Source organism: Prionailurus viverrinus, chromosome X (assembly GCF_022837055.1).
Source record: "Prionailurus viverrinus isolate Anna chromosome X, UM_Priviv_1.0, whole genome shotgun sequence".
NCBI classification, from domain to species: Eukaryota; Metazoa; Chordata; class Mammalia; order Carnivora; family Felidae; genus Prionailurus; species Prionailurus viverrinus.
This window is the reverse complement of record NC_062579.1, coordinates 39,684,160-39,702,143: the sequence shown is the minus strand read 5'-3', so window position 1 is coordinate 39,702,143 and position 17,984 is coordinate 39,684,160. Positions and strand designations below refer to the sequence as shown.

The window sequence follows — 17,984 nt, the reverse complement described above, 5'->3', positions numbered from 1 at the left end:
CTCCAAAAAGGTTTCCAGAGTCCCCACAGTGGGCTGAGCATCTGTTCTGGGACCCCCATCACTGCAAATGCACCAACCACACTGCACTAAAATCCTTTCTCTGTATCTGTCTCCTCCACTAGACTGTGAGATTCTTCCTCTGCGTCCCCAGAGCAAAGGTGGTCAGTCAATGTCAGTGGAACGGTACTGAGCTTTTGACCACTGAATGGCCAGTTAAGCTCTCTAGCCATGTCTCTGTATTTCCGCACATAGATTTATCTGTTCCTTCATTTATTTCATTCAGTAGGTATGTACTGAGTACCTCCTATGTGCCAAGCACTATTCTAGAAGAGTGGCCAATGAGGAAAGAGGAAAACTAGGCAAATGTGCTGTCCTGGAAACCAAGTAAAGAAGGCTTTCAAGGTTGAGGGGATGACCAACTGTGTTAAATGCTGTCAATAGGTCAAATAAGGTGAAGTCTGGGATGTGGCCATTGATATACCAATGTGAATATCACCAGTGACCAGCACTTCTGCTGACGTGGTCAGACAAGCAATCTGATTGGAGCTGTTTCAGAAAAGCACCAGGGCCCTGGAAGAGAACTGAAGAAAGCTGGTATAAAATTTTGCTATGAGAGGAGGTAAATAAATATATGGTTTTATTTTGCTATGTAGAGATTTTTATTTACATGCAGTAAATATATCTATCCTTTCTGTCAAAGCTTCTGAGTTTCCTGTTTCGAGTTAGAAATGCAATGTCTGTGGACAGCAACTCCAGTATGAATTCTTCACAGCACATTAACTCCTCTGTCCTTTCTGAGACCTTCCCAATCTTGGGGGTTGGGGTGGGGAGAGGGGTCTCCCTCCTGGTGTCAAAACTGTGGCTGATTCACAACTGGTATCCCCACATCTATGGTGGACCACAGCCACGTGTTTGACACCAAACCCTCATGTGGCAACCACTCTTCCTCCCTCCCTGGCAGAATATGGAAAAGACCAAAGGACCTGCCTCCCCCACAAGACCACTGGACCACACGGAGTAGACCCATGAGGTGAGGTGACACAGATCCTCAAGGATACACTGAAGCAGCAGCAGCAGGCATGACCATGTCCCATGCCCCCCTCCCCACCCTCATCCTCCCACAGAACACAACCACCCCACACGCTCAGGCCCAAACAGGAGAACATGGCACAGAAAGACACATCATTTCTCATAGAGCTCTATTGTGGCATATAATAATAGGTACTCTATATAAATTAAATTAAAAATAAAGCTCCAGCAGGTTGCACAGGTTGGCTGTTAATAAATATATCTCTGGGTAATTGTGCCCCAAGACCAGCTCACGACCACTCTCCCTCATCCAGAGAATTATACAAAAATAAATACAGGCTTGGGGGTGGGGGGGAAGGGAGGACATGCCCAGTTCCTTTCTGAAAGTTATCTCACACCATCCACCGTGCCCTGTTCCCCTCCACTAGTGTCACCACAGGGAGCCCTGTGCCAACAAGACCTCAGGGATGGGAAGGTCTCTCTTCAGTAGAGCATCCTCAGAAGCAAAAGACCCCTCACTATATAGGCCACATGTACCATCTGAAGCCCCTGGGGGTGGTGCAGGGACTGCCTCTCCCCAGATCCAAGAGAGGGGAATGCCTCCTACTGCTGCTCCCCACAAGCAGCTCCTACGAGAACCAGGCCAGAGAGAGGCACAGTGCAAGCACCAGGAGGGACATACCACTGTTCAGAGCCACAGGGACAACTACCAACCCAGCCAGGACCCCCAGAGTCTGGGTCAAGGGCCCCCAGAGCTGGGGAGGCAATATACACACACATTCTGTAGGAGTTGCTAAGGTGGGTGACCTCTTTAGGGGCTCAAGGCTTGGGCCTGAACCCTTTTCATCCTGGGAGCTCACGTGGGGCCTGGCCAAACTGGAAGGGCAGACTTCAGCCCCCGAGGGACTAAGGTTGGTGAGACCTTGCCTCCATAGGGCTGGGGCAGCTGGTTCCTTGCCAGATATAGGAACGAGGCTGCCTGCCCACTCAGTGGTAAACTCCTTGCAGCCTTCTTTCCCACCCAGGGACCTAGTCACCCCAGCTGTCACTTTATTCATGTGCAAAGAATCAGTGTCCTTGCCCAACCCCTTTTCTGGAGCCCCAGCGAACTGACCCTCTGTACCCAGAACCACGGGGATGTCACATCCCGAGCCCTCTGCCCACGGGAGCCACACATCTCCCATAGTGGCTACCACAGAATGGGCCCCAGAGAGGATTTCCGGAGGTGATTCCTTGGGGGTATCCCCTTCTGGACTGGAGGGTATAATGGAAAGCCCCTCTTCGCCCTCCCCCTCCTCATCAGGATCCTCAGTGTCCTTGATAAGCTCCACACCACGCCCCAGCCGGGCATAGTGCAGTGTGATCTCCTCAGCCAGGGCACTGTTCAGAGCCCGCTCAGGGCCAGGCCACTTCAAGATCAGGTCGCGGTCCGTGAGTATGCCCAGGGGATGGCTGGGGGACACCCCCCCATCTGTAGGGCCCTCCCCACCACCTCCTATCCCACCTGCAGCCACAGCAGCCCGCAGGCGGCTCAGGTGAGACAGGTAGAGCTGCTCCAGCTCTTGGTCAATGGTGTCCTCGCCAAGCAGCTCCTCCAACCCACTCACGACCTCCAGACCCCCAGGGGGTTCATCCATAATGGCCCCCACGATGGAGTCCTTTCGGCCCCCTCCATTCTCGCTTGATACTTCCCACGTGGCCTCCACCTGTTGCTGGCTGGGTTCCAGGAGAGGCCCAGCTGCCCCCTCACTTGCATCGGGCCCTGAGGCCTGGTCCCTGGGGAAGCCACCCAGGCCAGAGTGAGAGGAAGAGGGGAGAATCCTGATGACTGGTGCCTGGGGGACCTCTGTGAAAGCCACGGGCGGATTGCTTCTAGGAACATCACCTTCCTCTGGGGGTTTGCCAGTCACTGTAACTTCAGGAACCTAGAGCCATTGGGAGGGGGCAGGGCAGGAGGGGAGAGAAAGGGAAAGGAAAGAAGTAGAGGAGGGGTTGGGACAAGCAGAGACAGTGAGAGCTGGTGACAGCCCACACCCAGCCCCACAGGTGTTTCCAAATAAACACTCCTTAAGGAGCCCTCTATAATTCTCCAAACTCGAAAGACTATGTCATCTGTATTAAAATAACACAATCAGATGTAGGAAAGGGGGGCTTCTTGCAGATCATAAAGCTAAGGAATTCCGTGGGCACCAATGTTTGGTGAATGGCTGTCAGTAAATACTGTTGGTTGGTGTCCAAAACATATCTAGAATATCCACATGTGTTCATGTGTTTTCTCTTTTAAAGCAAATTTATTTTGGGGCGCCTGGGTGGCTCAGTTGGTTAAGTGTCCGACTTCGGCTCAGGTCATGATCTTGCGGTTCGTGGGTTCAAGCCCCACGTCAGGCTCTGTGCTGACAGCTCAGAGCCTGGAGCCCGCTTCAGATTCTATGTCTCCCTCTCTCTTTGCCCCTCCCCTACTCATGCTCTGCCCCCCCTCTCTGCCCCTCCCCTGCTTGTGCTCTCTTTCTGTCTCTCAAAACTGAATAAATGTTTAAAAAATAATTAAAACAAATTTATTTTGACAAGGCCTAGAAACAATAACCAATCTAGCAGCAACAAAAGCATCTAGCACCCAGATCTTGATTTCTAAATACCATTCTCCACTAAAAGGAACCAGAGCTTTTTTAAATAAATGGCTGCTTCCAGGTGTGAGGCAGGGAAAGCCCAAGATGAGTCTAGGCCATACTGTCATTCCACCGTGTGAGGAAGTATTCAAAGAAGGATGGGGAGTGGGTTCACAAGGAATCTGGAACCAATGTAAGTAAGTTCACACTGACCAGAGATAGTTCAATTCAAGCATCAAAACAAATAAATGCAATGGATTAAAACTTATTAAATATGTTTAAAATTCATGAGTTAATAATACCCCCAAACCAAAAATCCTTTAATTGGTCACCCTTGGAGAAGTTCATTACTTCTGAAAACTGGTAAACAAAAGGGAAAAAATTAAGTATATATACAGCTTTTTCAATATAAACTATATACCCTCAAGGTAGCCAAATGGCTGGTACGAGAAAGTTTTTTTTAGAGAGGAATTCCAGTTAATAAATGAAATGGGAATAAGAGAATTCAATAGAGCCCCATTCTAGTTAAATTAGTTTAATAATAATAGATTATATTTAATAAATCAATTGAACAAAATTGATAGTTAAATAAATTAATTCAATTTAATAGAGCATACCAATTAAATGGAACTAATATATTAATAGAGTAAGAAAGGTGTTTCCACATGAATACAATCAGCCAAAACCAGACTGTGGGAAACTCTAAAGGACAAACAAGGTTTCTTCAACAAACAAATTGCCAGAAAAAGTGGGGGAGATTTAAAAATCTAAAAAGACTCATCAACTAAATGCAATGTGTTGACCTGGTTTGGGTCTTACAATGCCTATGAGATAAGGAAATTTGAACACTGATCAAATATTTCATGATACTAAGGATTGACTGTTAATTTCCTGAGGCATGATGTTGCATCAGGTGTATGTGGTTTTTTTATGAGTGCTTAATTTTCTGAGATACAAACTGAAGTCTTTATGGATAAGATAATGCCTGTATTTTTTTCCAAAATAATTCCATAGGAAATGGGGGAGAGGGAGTAAGGAAAAAGTAGGAATGGACAAGTGCTGAAATTTGTTGAACCTGGGTGATGAATGTATGTGAGTTCATTATACTAGTCTCTTTACTTCTCTGTATGTTTGAAAATCTTTGTACTAAAAAGTTAAAACACACACACACATACACAGTAACATACATCTCCAGAATCTCTCTATATATATCCCTGCCAGCACCACACTGCTTGCCTGGATCACTGCAGTAGCCTCCCCCTCACCGTCCCCCTGCTCCTGCCCTCACCCCTACAGCCTATTTCCCTCACAGCAGCCAGAGGGAGCCTGTTAAATCCTGTTAGATCATGGCCCTCCTCTGCTCACGACCTTTCTGTGGCTCTTCCATCACTCAGAGTAAAAGTCAGAGCTCTCTCCATGGCCCATGACACCCTACACAATCTGTCCCCCACCACCTGTCTGACCTCACCCCCTGCTGCTCCCCCCTTCTGGCCACTGCTCCTTGCTGTTCCTCACACATATTCGTCACGGCCCTGCCAGGGGACTTTGCACCTGCCCAGGATGTTCTTCCCCTAGTTATCCACATGGCTCACTCTCACTTTCTCCAGATCTTTGCTCAAATCTCACCACTAAGGACTCCCCTGGCCACTGGATCTAAACTCACAAAACTTCCCTTCACCCGTGTGTGTGTGTGGCTGTGTCTCACCCATGCACATACCACACACACACACACACACACACACACACACACACGCTCCCCATCCCTTAATTTTTTTTTCCTTAGCACTCATCATCATCTAAAATACCCTATATTTTGGGGCACCTGGGTGGCTCAGTGGGTTGAGCATCTAACTCTTGATTTTGGTTCAGGTCATGATCCCAGGGTCATGGGATTGGCCCCCACATCGGGCTCTGTACTGAGCATGGAGCCTGCTTAAGATTCTCTCTTTCTTTCTCTTTCTCTCTTTCTCTCTCTCTCTCTCTCTCTCTCTCTCTCTCTCTCTCTCCCCCTCTGCCCCTCTCCTCCATTCTTGCTCTCTAAAAGAATTTTTAACCTTCTAAAAAATAAAATAAAATAAAATGCCATATATTTTAACTATTATTTTGTTTTGTCATGTCTCACTCCACTAAAATGCTAGTAAGACCCATGAAGACAGCGTTTTTGGTCACTACCATATTCCCAGCATCCATAACTGCTTGGCACAGAGCAAGCAGTCAATAAATATTTGCTAAATTAACAAATGACATTTCTATAAGTTCAAGTGAATAATTGCACCCTACTCCTCTGCCATCAGGTTCTGATTTGCAAAGGGGGACTCCCTCCGACCTAGGATAGGCCTAGAGCAAGTCAGTCCCCACCACGCAGTCTCCCATTGGGCTGTCCATCCACAGGCTGCCAGGGCCTACTTACCTGAAGTGTCATTTGAGGCCATGGACGGAGAGGGGTGGGGGCCACCAGGGGACCCACTGACTCCTGGACATTAGGGCGTTCTGTTGGAGATAAGAGAAGGGCAGCATTGGGGTGAGGCAGGTGTCCAAGCAGGCCTGGTTTAGTTAAGTAAATCTGGTCTTTTGGCCACTTGGCAGTTTTGCCTCTGAAGCTTTCTGTGCTAGTCTAAGGCAGAGAGCACCTCTTAATTTGTAAGAAAGAAAACAGGGAGAAAGAAAGAAATGGTAGGGGCGCCTGGGTGGCTCAGTCGGTTGAGCGTCCGATTTTGGCTCAGGTCACAATTTCATGGTCCGTGGGTTCGAGCCCCACGTCAGACTCTGTGCTGACAGCTCGGAGCCTGGAGCCTGCTTCGGATTCTGTGTCTCCCTCTCTCTGTGGCCCTCCCCCACTCATACTCTCTCTCTCTCTCAAAAAGTAAACATTTAAAAATGTTTCAAAAAGAAAGAAATGGCTAAAACCCCCACAGCCTGCCAATTGCTTACCCACAGCAGGGGGGTTATCATCGGTGTTCTTCATCCTCAGCTCTTCCTCATTAGGCCTGTGGGACAAAAGGGAGAATGCATGGATCTGATGTCCCCAGAGGCCAGTCCTGCCACCCACTGGCACCTTCTGAGCCTCTGCGGTGGCCCACCCTCACGTGACAGTGGCTGTTTTCCCTTCTGCCACCTCTTTGTATCCTCTGATTAGAAAAGCCCTATGTGTTCACTGTAGAAGTTTTATGAAACACAGGAAAGCAGAAAGAAGCAGGGAAAGAGTCACATATCAGCCAAAGGCAACTGCGATTACCATTTTGGAAAATTTCATTGCAGAGTGGACAAAATCCCTTAGATTCTGCAGACATAATTTCACAGCTGGCTTTGTCCATTTAGCAGTAAGAAGCATCACTAATACACTTTTGCAAATGTTTGCAATGGCTGTTTACCATCATATAGGCTCACCATAATGTATGTACCCATTCCCATCCTACTGAGCAACTAACTTGTTTCCTTCATTTTGCTCTCACAAAGCAGGCTACAGCAGACATTGTTGGGCATAGCTTTATGAACATGTTGGATCGTTTCTGTAGGGTATATTCCCAGTTGTAAATGAACCCACTTTTTCCAAGAAAGGGCAGGTGAAGACTGTAGGACTCGGAAATCAGCAGAGGGGAGAAAGGAAGCAACTGGAGAACAGGAAGGAGGCCAGCAGAAAAAGGAAGTAACCCAGGCTCACAAAGGCCCGGGTCCCTCCACCAACCCTCCGCCCATCACCATGTCAGCCTCACAGGCCACTTAACCTCTCGGAGCCTCAACCTCCTCACCTTAAAACAGAGCACAGGAGAGCCAGGATGTGCACACCAGGCACAGGGCAGTCAAGAGAAATGAAGACATCAAGCCAGACACCAGGGCCTGGCACAGAGCAGGGGTGGATCAACTATAGCTATCTACTAGTGTTGGTCCTCCTCCACCAGGCAAGTCAGGCCTGAGGTCTAAGTGGCATAAGCTAAGTGTATTTCAGCCAGCCTCTGCCGGGGGGTGGGGGTGGGTTACAGGGATCACAGAGAAATCACTGTTCTCATTCTCAGAAATGAGTATCAAATGTTTATACATTAAGGCAAATGAGAGGGAAGCATTAACAAAAACATGTGCAGAGATGCAGAGGAGCTGAGGCAATGGCTCCGACCTTTTTCTTCTAAAAGGTAATATGATGATGTTGACATTTCTGCAGATGGTTGCAACTTTTTGAAAACAATCAGTGACCTCACAAAAACCAAGTACCACTAACTGACCTGAATATAATACTTACTATGATGTGAGGCACTGTTCTGTGTGCTTCACATATGTTAATTTAATCCTCACAGCAATCCTGAGGTAGGTACTTTTAATCCTCTGAAGTAGGCAGTATTATCTTCACCTCACAGATGATGAAGCAGAAAGCCGAGTAAACGGCTCAAGGTCATGCCGCGAGGATTGAAACCTAAGCCTTCCAGCTCCTATGTCTAAATCTGTGCTCTTGATCAACCAACTGCTACTTCCTGGATGAGGGAAACTGGGGTCTTACCTCAACCCCATCTCTGATCCTTTCCAGAAGTAGATGGGGGGTAGCAATAATAGACAAGATCTCTCCCTCTTCTTTCATTCAGGCTTTTCTTTGAACCAGTTTCCCTGCCATCTTGGGACATGTGGCTAGGAGACCACCAGACACAGAAGTGGCTGAAAGATGCCTCAGGGAGGAAATCTGAACCAGGTACATGGATCTAGAGTCTGGAAGCTCCAGAAGGAACCATCTGTCTTTCTCCATGGACTAGGGCTCATGCATCCCACCAAAAGCATTTGAATCTGAATATTACAAGGCCCTGGAGCGAGTGACTCTGGAAGCCCAGCCACTAACACCTGAGCATCACGGATAAAAAAAAGGGGGATTTGGAACAAACCAGCTTGGTCCTACACCAGTCCCCCCAGTAAGTTTAAAATCCACGTCTTTGGACTTGTGGCCCAACACAATTTCTACTGACTTGCTGGCGTCGTCCTCCATTAGATAAAATGTCATCTTCCTAGGATCTTCTAAAGCAAGCCTCTTCAAGAAGACCCACAGACACACAGAAGGGCAGCTCTCCCTCCCAGGGGCAGGACCAGGCAAGCTGTCCCCTGTCATCTGGCCCAGTGCTGACATGCACAGCAACCAGGCTTCTAAATACCACTCCGGCGTCCTAGATGTATGTGAGAGAGAAAAGCGGGAGGAAAAGAAAGAACTCCACAGTTCAGTTGAAGGGAGAAGAGAGAGAAGAAAAACAAATACAAAACAAATCCCTCAGCCCCCAGAGCATCTCTTCCGCAGCTGAGGAGCGTGAGAAGAGGGGGAACATCCAAAAATCAGGTCAAGCAATTCAGCCGATCCCAAGATGCACCAAGTCAGCAGAAGTACATAGGTCACTCTCCCTACCTCTGAAGTCAGAGACATGAAAGCAGAAGGCACAAGCTTTTATTGTTCATCTCCTCCAACGTGGGCCCTTTTCATTGATACACCAAGTCATTTGAAAACCGTCACATCTATCCTTCAAAGCAACACCCTTCCCTTTTTACAAATGCGGAAACTGAGGCTCAAGGAACCGTGTCTCTACACCCACTAACTACACACCACGCTGATAACAATCCAAAAAGGGCTCCATTTTGAAGACAGTGTTTGAAACTGTGGGCTGAAACAAAAAAAAAAGAAACTAAATATCTTTGAACTGTCTTTCACAGTAAACATTCAGGGGCAGCTATGACTTTAATCAAAAGGAGGATAATAAGAGAAATGGAGTACAAGTGTGTACTGACTCATTGATCAGTAACAGAGAAGAGGGCTTCTCAGAAAAATGGGGAGGGAGGAGATTAAGAACAAAACTGTACCTCCAGGGTGCTTGCTAATTTTCGAGAAGGAAACCTGCTCTTTTGGCACTAGCCCCACAAATGCCACGTGGTATCTGCTCAAGGGCAGTGGGCAGTAGCGGGCCAGGGAAAGGCCTGGGAACCCCTTGGGATGCATCCTTTGGGTGTTCTCGAGAACTAGTCAAGACAGCACAGCCTAGAAGGGGCCACGCCGGGCCTGCATGCCAGTCTCCTGGGGGTGAAAATTCCTCCTGCAGTCAGGAAACTCAGTGACCACTCACCTCAGATGGCATCCAGGGAGACCAGAAGGTGAGATTTCAGAAAGAGGTGCCATTGGACCCAGCCTGGGCCAGCAGAGACACAACCAAAAAAAAGTGCATTGCCAGAGGCAGAGAGCAAGAGAGGGCTGACAACCCCCAAAGGAGAGGAGCAAAGCAGACTTTCAATGAGCAGTCACATCTCTGCCAGCACCGCCCCGAGTCCTCTGTGAGCACCCCAACGCGGTTTTCAAAGAACTTGGCCAGCCCAAAGTGGGTCATGTGCTGACACCCAGAGGGAAAGTCAGCAGACCCCAGCTCCCATGCAGTCAACTAGAAGAGAACGCTGACTCTCCAGGGGTCGGGTGGCTTCAGAAACCTGCCCCCCGATACTTGGAATTCCGGTTCCAAGCCATCTGCTTTCTGAAAAGAACAGGGTTTGGAGCGGCTGTGAAAGCCACCATATTATGTGGGGCACCGCTCTGCCTTCCCCAGCCACACTGTGTGCTGGTGTCAACCCTGGGGCTTAACAGCCCATCCAGCAGGGTGGAGGGAGAGCAGTTTATCTGTGCTATGAGCTTCTTTTACAGCAATGACTTTACTCATTTGGCCGTGACCCACAATAAGAAATACATTTTACATCGTAACCCAGCAACACCCATACATGTGTGAATATACATACTTACACAGAACTGAAAAACAGTTGTTCTTTGAATGAAACAACACTTACCTTCACTACATGTTGTGATGCACACTGATTATTTCCTATACTAGTCCTTTTTCTTTAATATTTGTTGGAACCCAGGAAATGGATTTCCCATCTCAGTAAGGAGTCAAGACATGTAATTTTTAATAGCCTCAGCTCTGCCACCTACCAGCTGTGTGACCTGCAGCAAGTTATATAACCTCTCTATACCTCAGTTTCCTCATCTGCGAAGAAGGTATAATGGTAATACCTACCTCAGAGGGCTGCTGGGTGGATTGAGAAAATAGTCGGAAATTGCCTATGAAGTGCTAACAAACAGTAATCACCTCCAAATTTCCACCAAGGGAAACTGAGGCTCTGAAAAGGAAAGCAACTTGCCCAGCAATGCCCGGCTGGTAAGACACACCACCCAGCCTGGTACAGCAGTTAAGAACTGGAGAACTAGAGCGGGACCGCCCTAGCTCAGATCCCGGCTCCTCCACTTCTATAGTGTGTGGCCTCAGTCCACTTCCTTAACCATGATGGCCTACCAATTTCCTGTGGAGTCAAAGATGATCACTTTCTCACTAAACCCTCACTTTCCAAACAACTAAGATGGCCCTTGGCCTGTCCTGTTTCAACTGTAATTGTTCTGGTTTCCCCTAAGACTATGAACTCAGATAGCAAGTTGGGTCCCCATCCATTTAGCAACGGGGGACCTAAAAATCATTTGAGGTCTCACTGCACATCAGCCCAGTGACAGACCCTGGAGACACAATGGTGAGCACACTCAACTAGGAAGCTTACAATTTCGTGTAGAGGAAGACATTTAAAAAAATAACTCACACTCATTCTTTCAACAAACATTTATTGAGCACCTTTAAGTGCCAGGCACTGTGGCAGGCCCTGCAGGAATACAGTGGTGAACAAAAGCAGACCATGTCCCTACCCCTCACGGAGCTTACAGTCTAAGAGGGCAGAGAGGGTCATCCAGTAATCCCCTAATGAAGGTCTAACTACAAACTGAGGTCAGTGCCTTCAGGAAAGGAAGAATGCCCTAGAACAAAGGGCCCTGGCCTAGACTCCAGGGTCAGGATGGGCTTAGGATGCGTAGAAGGAAGATAAGCAAGGGATGGGTAGGGGAGAGGCCACTCAGGAACACCATTGGGGAGGTGATGGATTCAGTCTCAAACAAGGGAGGCACCTTTGGGACGTCAGCCAAGTGGAGACATGGAGTTTGGCTATGTGAGGCTGAAGGAAAGAGCAAGAAGAAGGGCCAGAAAGTTAAGAGGAAAAGCAGCAGAGCGTGGTCCCAAGGCAAAGGAAGACAGTGTTTTAAGTAGGAGTGCTCAACCACTTCAAGAAGAAAGTCAAAAACCACCAATGGAATCTGGTAGATGTGGGGAGGCTGAAGCAAATGGAGGAGAGCATAGGCAACTCTTTAGAGGAGGGTCAGCAATGAAGGGGAGGGAGGTGATTAGGTGCTGGCCGGGAGTAGCAGGGTCAGGGGTGGGGTCAAAGGACAAGTTTTTAAGACAGTAGACACACTGGCATGTACAAAGGCTGAAATAGAGGATCAGTGAGGAGGGCGGTGAAAAGCTGCCGGGAAAGGGTCAGGTTCTGGAGCAAGTGGCAGAAAACAGAAGCCAGGGCACAAGTCGGGGAACTGGCCTGAGGGGAGGAAAATGGTACCCTCCTCTCCTGTAACACAAGGGAGGGAACTTAGTTTGCAGGCTTTGGGGGCTGCAAGTTGTGGGGAGTTCCATTCTTATGACCTCATTCTGTTTCTTGAAGCAGGAAGTAAATTCTGAAGGTAAAGAACATTTGAGTCACATCAAGGTGGAGACAAGAGTGGATCAGAAAAATATAATAGGACTGCCAGGCAGGGTAGGAAATGATCCTAAATTGGTGGCAACATACAGCTGTTCTGCCATGTGACTGACATTCTCCAGCTGGACTTGCCTATTTGGCTGTCTGTGCTATGACAACTTTGGGGCCTGAAGATGTTGGGATGGACAGGCTTCCCAGAGGAAGTACTCTTAGAACTGAAGTATCAAAATGAGGAGACTACAAGGAGCACAGGACCAACATTCCTGGTGATGGAAACGGCAAGGGCAAAGGCCCTGAGGCAGGAAGGGGTAAGGTACCTTGTTAAGACCGCAGTGACAAGACCTCAGAAGGCAGAGGACAGTGTGAGACTAGTAGCGGTGTGGGCCAGACTGCGGGACAGGGCAGGGGGTTCTTGAAGGTCATGCTAAAGCTTTCTTGGTATTTATTTTTAAGAGGAATAGGACACCCCTAAGGGTACTAAGCCAAGGCAGACCAGGAGGACTCCTCCGGACCCAGCCCTAGGACTCTGGACTCTGGGAGCCTCAGTTTGCTCATCCAGGAAAGAGGGGTAAAAACAGTCTCTCTCCCAGGGAATGTTTTGAAAGGATTAGATGAGGACTGTGCATGCAAACCCTCGGCAAAATGCCCAATACAGAGCAGCAGCTCCAAGACTCATACAAGCCCTCGGTACCTGCCTCTCCCACCCAGTTCTACCATTAAATCCTTTGACATCTTAGCGTCAGTCTGCAGCTTTTTCCCCGATTGAACCTAGCACTGTGCCCAGCACATAGTAGGCCCTCAACAAATGCTTGTTGATGGATCATCTCCGAGCCGAAGGGTTATCAAAAGCCTGGTCCAGCAATCCAGAGAATGTGGCCATTTCGGTTTCTGAGCTGTCTCCCAGTGGCTACCCAAGACTTGCCCTGTGCCTGGTGCACACCACACAGTGGGCCTGCAGCCAACACTTCTGAACTAGGAGCTCTCTACTGTGGGGCGCCTGCAGGTTAAGCCTATCCCCTGAGATCGGCTACCAGCTACCACTTCCCAAGAGGGCTGGGTCGCAGGGGGCAGCTGTTCTTCAACAGCGCTCCAAGTCACCAGAAGCACACGGCTTTTAAAATGGTAAGTTGAAATGTACTCGCCAAGGAAGCCACCGACCTACAAAGAAAATCTTACCGCTGATCTTGCAATGAGCAGCAACCTCCCCTTTGCAAGAGCTGAGATCAAAAGATAAAGAAGCTATCCAAAAGCCATCTGCCCACTTAAAATAATATCACAAGTCATGTTAGGAACCACAGACCTGGGGCCAGATACCAAAACAATTGTCTGAACGGGCTGCTTCAATTTCTCCTTAAAACCACCCATGTATTTTAAAAGAAAAACACCCTCCCCACCCACCTTGGCCCTGTGAGCTTTTGATTTCTCTGTTCTCTTCCTCTTACACTCTAAGATGACCAAACTGTTACCCAAACTGCTGCGTCTTACAGACAGGGCTCCCATGACAGCCACCTGGGAAGACAACTTAGGAAATGATAGAAATGAAGATGATTCTGGGGCACTGGAACCACTCGAAACCTTGATCTGGGTGATCTCTACACAAGAACATACATACGTAAAAATCCACTGAACCCTACACTTAAGAGCAGTATGCCTTGTATAGGTGTGCCTCAAAAAAGCAAAGAGAGAGACAAAGAGAGAAAGAGAGACAGAGACAGAGGCAGGGACAGAGAGAACAGTTAAAAGGAAAGCATGACCTGCTGGGAACACTGGGAGTGAAATGCAGAATTTTCCCTGAACCTGGTCAGACCTTCCAGAGTAGGAAAAAAATGCCCCTAGCATGTCTCCCTGGTCCTGTCACTCACTAGCTGAGTGGACTTGAGCAAGCTGGCTCACCTCCCTGAGCTACCTCAGTCTCCTTTCTTAAACGTGCATATCATAGCACCTATACCACGCAGCATGCACAGCAGGGCTCAGGAGGGAACAGACTTGAAGCTCTCAGCTCAGAGATCAGTAAATGCTGGCCACTGTTATCTTTCACAGCTACCACCGCACTTCAGTACCTTGCCCATGTTCACTGCATCCAATCCAACCAAAGTGACTGTTATCCCCTTTAGCAGGTAAGAAAACTGAGGCTTACAGATGAAGAAACTGAGGCAAGGCCACACAGCAGGTGATAGGCAGAGCAGCATTTGGGAGGGGTATCCAAAGAACTGTACGTGTGATTCCCTAAATACAAATATAAACACTAGCTAACACTTTCTGGCACAACTATGAGCCACGTTCGGTTCTGGGGGCTTTTACTCATCTCCTGTGAAGTAGGGGTTATAATTATCTGTTTTCTAGATGAGGGTATTGAGGTACAGTGCAGTCAAATGAGTTAGCCAAGCTCACAATGCCAATAGATGGCAGAGCTGCAATTTGAACCGAAGCACTCTGATGTCAGAATCCACTCTCTTAACACTGTAAGGAAAGGCATGCTGCCTGCCCCCTTTAAACTAAGTCTCAGGTTACTATGGAGTTCACAGGTCAGTAAGTGGGTGCTTGCCTGCTTGCTCGCATACCCAGACACATCTGCCCACCAACCCCAAGCTGGACCTTTCTGAACCACTCACTCACAGCCTAAGGCCTTGCCAGGACCACAAACATCTTGCTGCAACCAGAGGCTTCTGATCAAGCATATACAAGGTCCCAAACGCATTTTCCCATCCCCATTTCCAGTCCTCCCAGAAGCAGGGAAATGTATGCACTTCCCACAGGTGCACAGAGACTACTTACCCCAGGCTAGGCTTAGGTGACCCCCCCCCCCAAAGAATCAGGCCTAGCTGATACCCTCAAAGAACTCTTAGTTTGAGAAAACCTAGTCTCCTATCAGGGCCTCCTGGGATTAACTGGTTCCTTCTCCCAGGCTCTGAATGGCCACAGGCAAAAACGAAGGAGGAGAGCTTCAAGTCCAGGCCCACCTGGTTCTGCCTCTGCCAGAGCCACTGCCTCCCTGGGAGAGCATGGACTCAGCCCCTCAATCCTCCAGGAGGCCTTACACTAGATTAGAACTTAACAGTAAAGAGATGCACAGGCTTCAAGGTCAGTGGTGGTAGAATTGGAAAAGCCAGGCGCCATCACTTCCTCAACCAGTTTCTCCCTCTGGGTCCCTGGTTTGCTGCTCTGTCAAATGGGGATCAGATTCCCTGTCCGCACTGGCAAGGCCCTTGGTCCACACTACCATGTCACTGAAGTTCTGTCCACTCCCACACACTGCTCATCATTCACGCCAAGCTCACTCTCACTCAGGACCTTTGTACTCACTGTTCCCTCTGCCTGGGAACACCCTTGCTCCCATATGTGTGCACAACCACTCCTCTTTTATCATTCGGGACTCAGTTGAAATGGCAACTCCTTGGAAAAGCTCTCCCTGTTCCCTTTTCTACAAACTTTCTCCCCTCCACTCCATATCTGTGCAGGACTCTTATCATCATCAAAGACTCACCTCCTTAAAGGCCTTCCCTGAACACTCTAAAGCAGCTATTCCCTCCAAACTATCCCCTTTTTTCACTTTCCTCTCAGCAACTAATCTTATCCCTATGTATCTTATCTGCTGGCCTGTTTTTCTTCAAACCGTCTCCAATAGGAGCCTGTATGATCCTTGAGGGCAGGGAAGAGGTCTGTCTTGTTCAGGGCTTTACAGTGGAATTCAATAAATGAATGAATGAAACCCCAGTAATTAAAACAGAGCCTAGCATATGTTTGGCCTCTATTACTCTTTGACTAACTGACTGAATGCGCCCTCCTCCCTGTCCTGGAGAGCAGGCCTGCAGGGTTCCTGGGTCAGGATGCTCGTCCTCCATCCCAGACACAGCCTTGTGTTGGCGGAGGTGGCGCTGGCAGACATTACCTGCGCCTCACCGGCTTCATGCAGCTCTTCAGCTGCCTGGCCTCAGCCTCCACGGGACCCTGGCACTCGGGCTGTGGCTCCAGCTGCTGCAGCTGCTGCTGCTGGGGCAGCCCTTCAGCATCAGTGGGTGTGGGAGCGGGTGCGATCCGGAGCAGGACTGTGTAGTTGCGGCCGTGGTTGTTGGCCCAGAAAGTGCCCTCGGGGGTCTCATAGCGCACCACGAAGTCCAGGCGCGCCCCATCGCCCGCGCCCTCAGCAAAGGGCAGCTGGAAGGCAAAGCGGTCAGTGCGGCCGCCATCGTCGGGCGAGGAGGCGGACGCCTGGCCAGGGCCCAAGCCCAGGCCCAGGCCGGGATCCAGGATGGGATCTCCTGCTCCTGGTCCTCCCGCTCCTGCCCCCGGTGGGCTGCGCGGGACGTAGCGCGCTGGATGGTCGCAGAAGGAAGCCCAGCCGTCGTGTGAGGCCCGCACGTGCACCGCCTTCTCGAAGGAGCGGTTCAGCACGCGTACCAACCCGCGCAGCACCGGCGGGCGTCCCCCAGGCACCCACACCCCGGCACCCCCGGGGACCGCTCCAGGAGGCGGCAGCAGCGCCTCCAGCTCCACCATGACGCGCCCCAAGCGCTCCAGACGGCCCGGCGCAGGCGGCAGCGAAAATGTGGGCACCAGGTAAAACCCCCCGCCAGCGGGGACGGGGCACAGCGACGAGGGCTCAGGGCAAGCTTCCTCTTCCTCCTCCCCTTCATCCCCATCCTCGCCATCGTCGTCCTCGTCAGCCCCGCCGCCGTCGCCATCTTGCCCGGCCGCCGCCGCCATCTTGCCCGCCCCGGGCCCGCCCCACGGCCGGTAGCGGCGCAGCTGCGCCAGCGGCAGCCCCAGGGCCTCGTCGGCGAACAGCACTCTCCGCGGGGCCACCGCTGCCTCAACTGAGGTGCGGGGCTCACCCGCAGCCGGCGAGGGGGGCGCGGGATGCCGCAGCGGGGGCTCCACAGGGGCCGGGCGCGCCATATCGGCGGCGGCGGCGGCACCGACGGCACGGGTGGCGGGACCGGCGGGGGCAGGGCCTGGAGGGGCGGGCAGCCAATGGGAAGGCCAACGCGGGGGGGTTACGGCTCACGGGGGGCGTAGGCGGTGAGATGGAGACAGGTATAGCAGAGAGCCAATGGGGAGCCGCGCCAGGATGACGTAGCGATGACTCAAGTGCAGGAGAAGCACGCAGCCAATGAGAATGCCCGAGAGTGGGCGGTGCAGGAGGCGGGATGGTCGGGGAATCAATGCAGGGGGACGCTAAATAGGTGTGGTGCGAGGCCCGGGATGAAAAGAGCAAAAGTAGGAGAGGTAGTGGGGGAGTGGGAGCGGGAGCGGCATGTGGGCGACGGGGAAAGTGGAATGATTACAGGCGATGGGGGCAATGGGGAGCGAATGGAAAGACCCGAAAAGTAGGAAATCCCTTAGTTGCGTAGGCGATGGGACGCGAAGACAGAAACTGCAAATAGCCAATGGGGAGCCATGCGCCTGTTGCGTAAAGGAGATGACGATAAGATAATAGCTACAGCGAGCCAATGGGGAGTCTTGTGAGCTTGCACTATACCTTCAGGAGGCGATGACAGGGCTGAACTAACTAATACAAAGGCTAGAAAGAGACCAAGGGGCGGTGTTAGAGCGGCCTCGGAGGCGGGACTGGAGAGGCAGGCCCAATGGAAGTGGACCATGGAGGCGGGAGCCAGGAAGATATTGATGGCGGATAGCCAATGAGAGAGCCAGACTGAAGGCAGTTAAGGCCTCAAAGGGCGGTGCTAGCATGAAATAAACCAATGCCAAGGCTAGAAAGCGTAGCTGGACCGCAGGACTCGGAGGCGGGACGAGAAAGAGCAGAGCCAACCGGGATAT

General features: G+C 50.3%; 1 protein-coding gene across 1 annotated transcript; it reads right to left on the bottom strand.

Annotated features, from left to right (window-relative positions):
• Nucleotides 1–1,141: 1,141 nt before the first annotated feature.
• Nucleotides 1,142–17,138, bottom strand: PPP1R3F (protein phosphatase 1 regulatory subunit 3F). The gene is made up of 4 exons (XM_047844351.1): nucleotides 16,096–17,138; nucleotides 6,567–6,622; nucleotides 6,046–6,125; nucleotides 1,142–2,954 (listed from the first exon to the last, which is right to left on the bottom strand). The coding sequence occupies exons 1-4, from the start codon at nucleotides 17,100–17,102 to the stop codon at nucleotides 1,659–1,661; spliced, it is 2,439 nt and encodes an 812-aa protein (XP_047700307.1). The 5' UTR covers nucleotides 17,103–17,138; the 3' UTR covers nucleotides 1,142–1,658.
• Nucleotides 17,139–17,984: the final 846 nt, after the last annotated feature.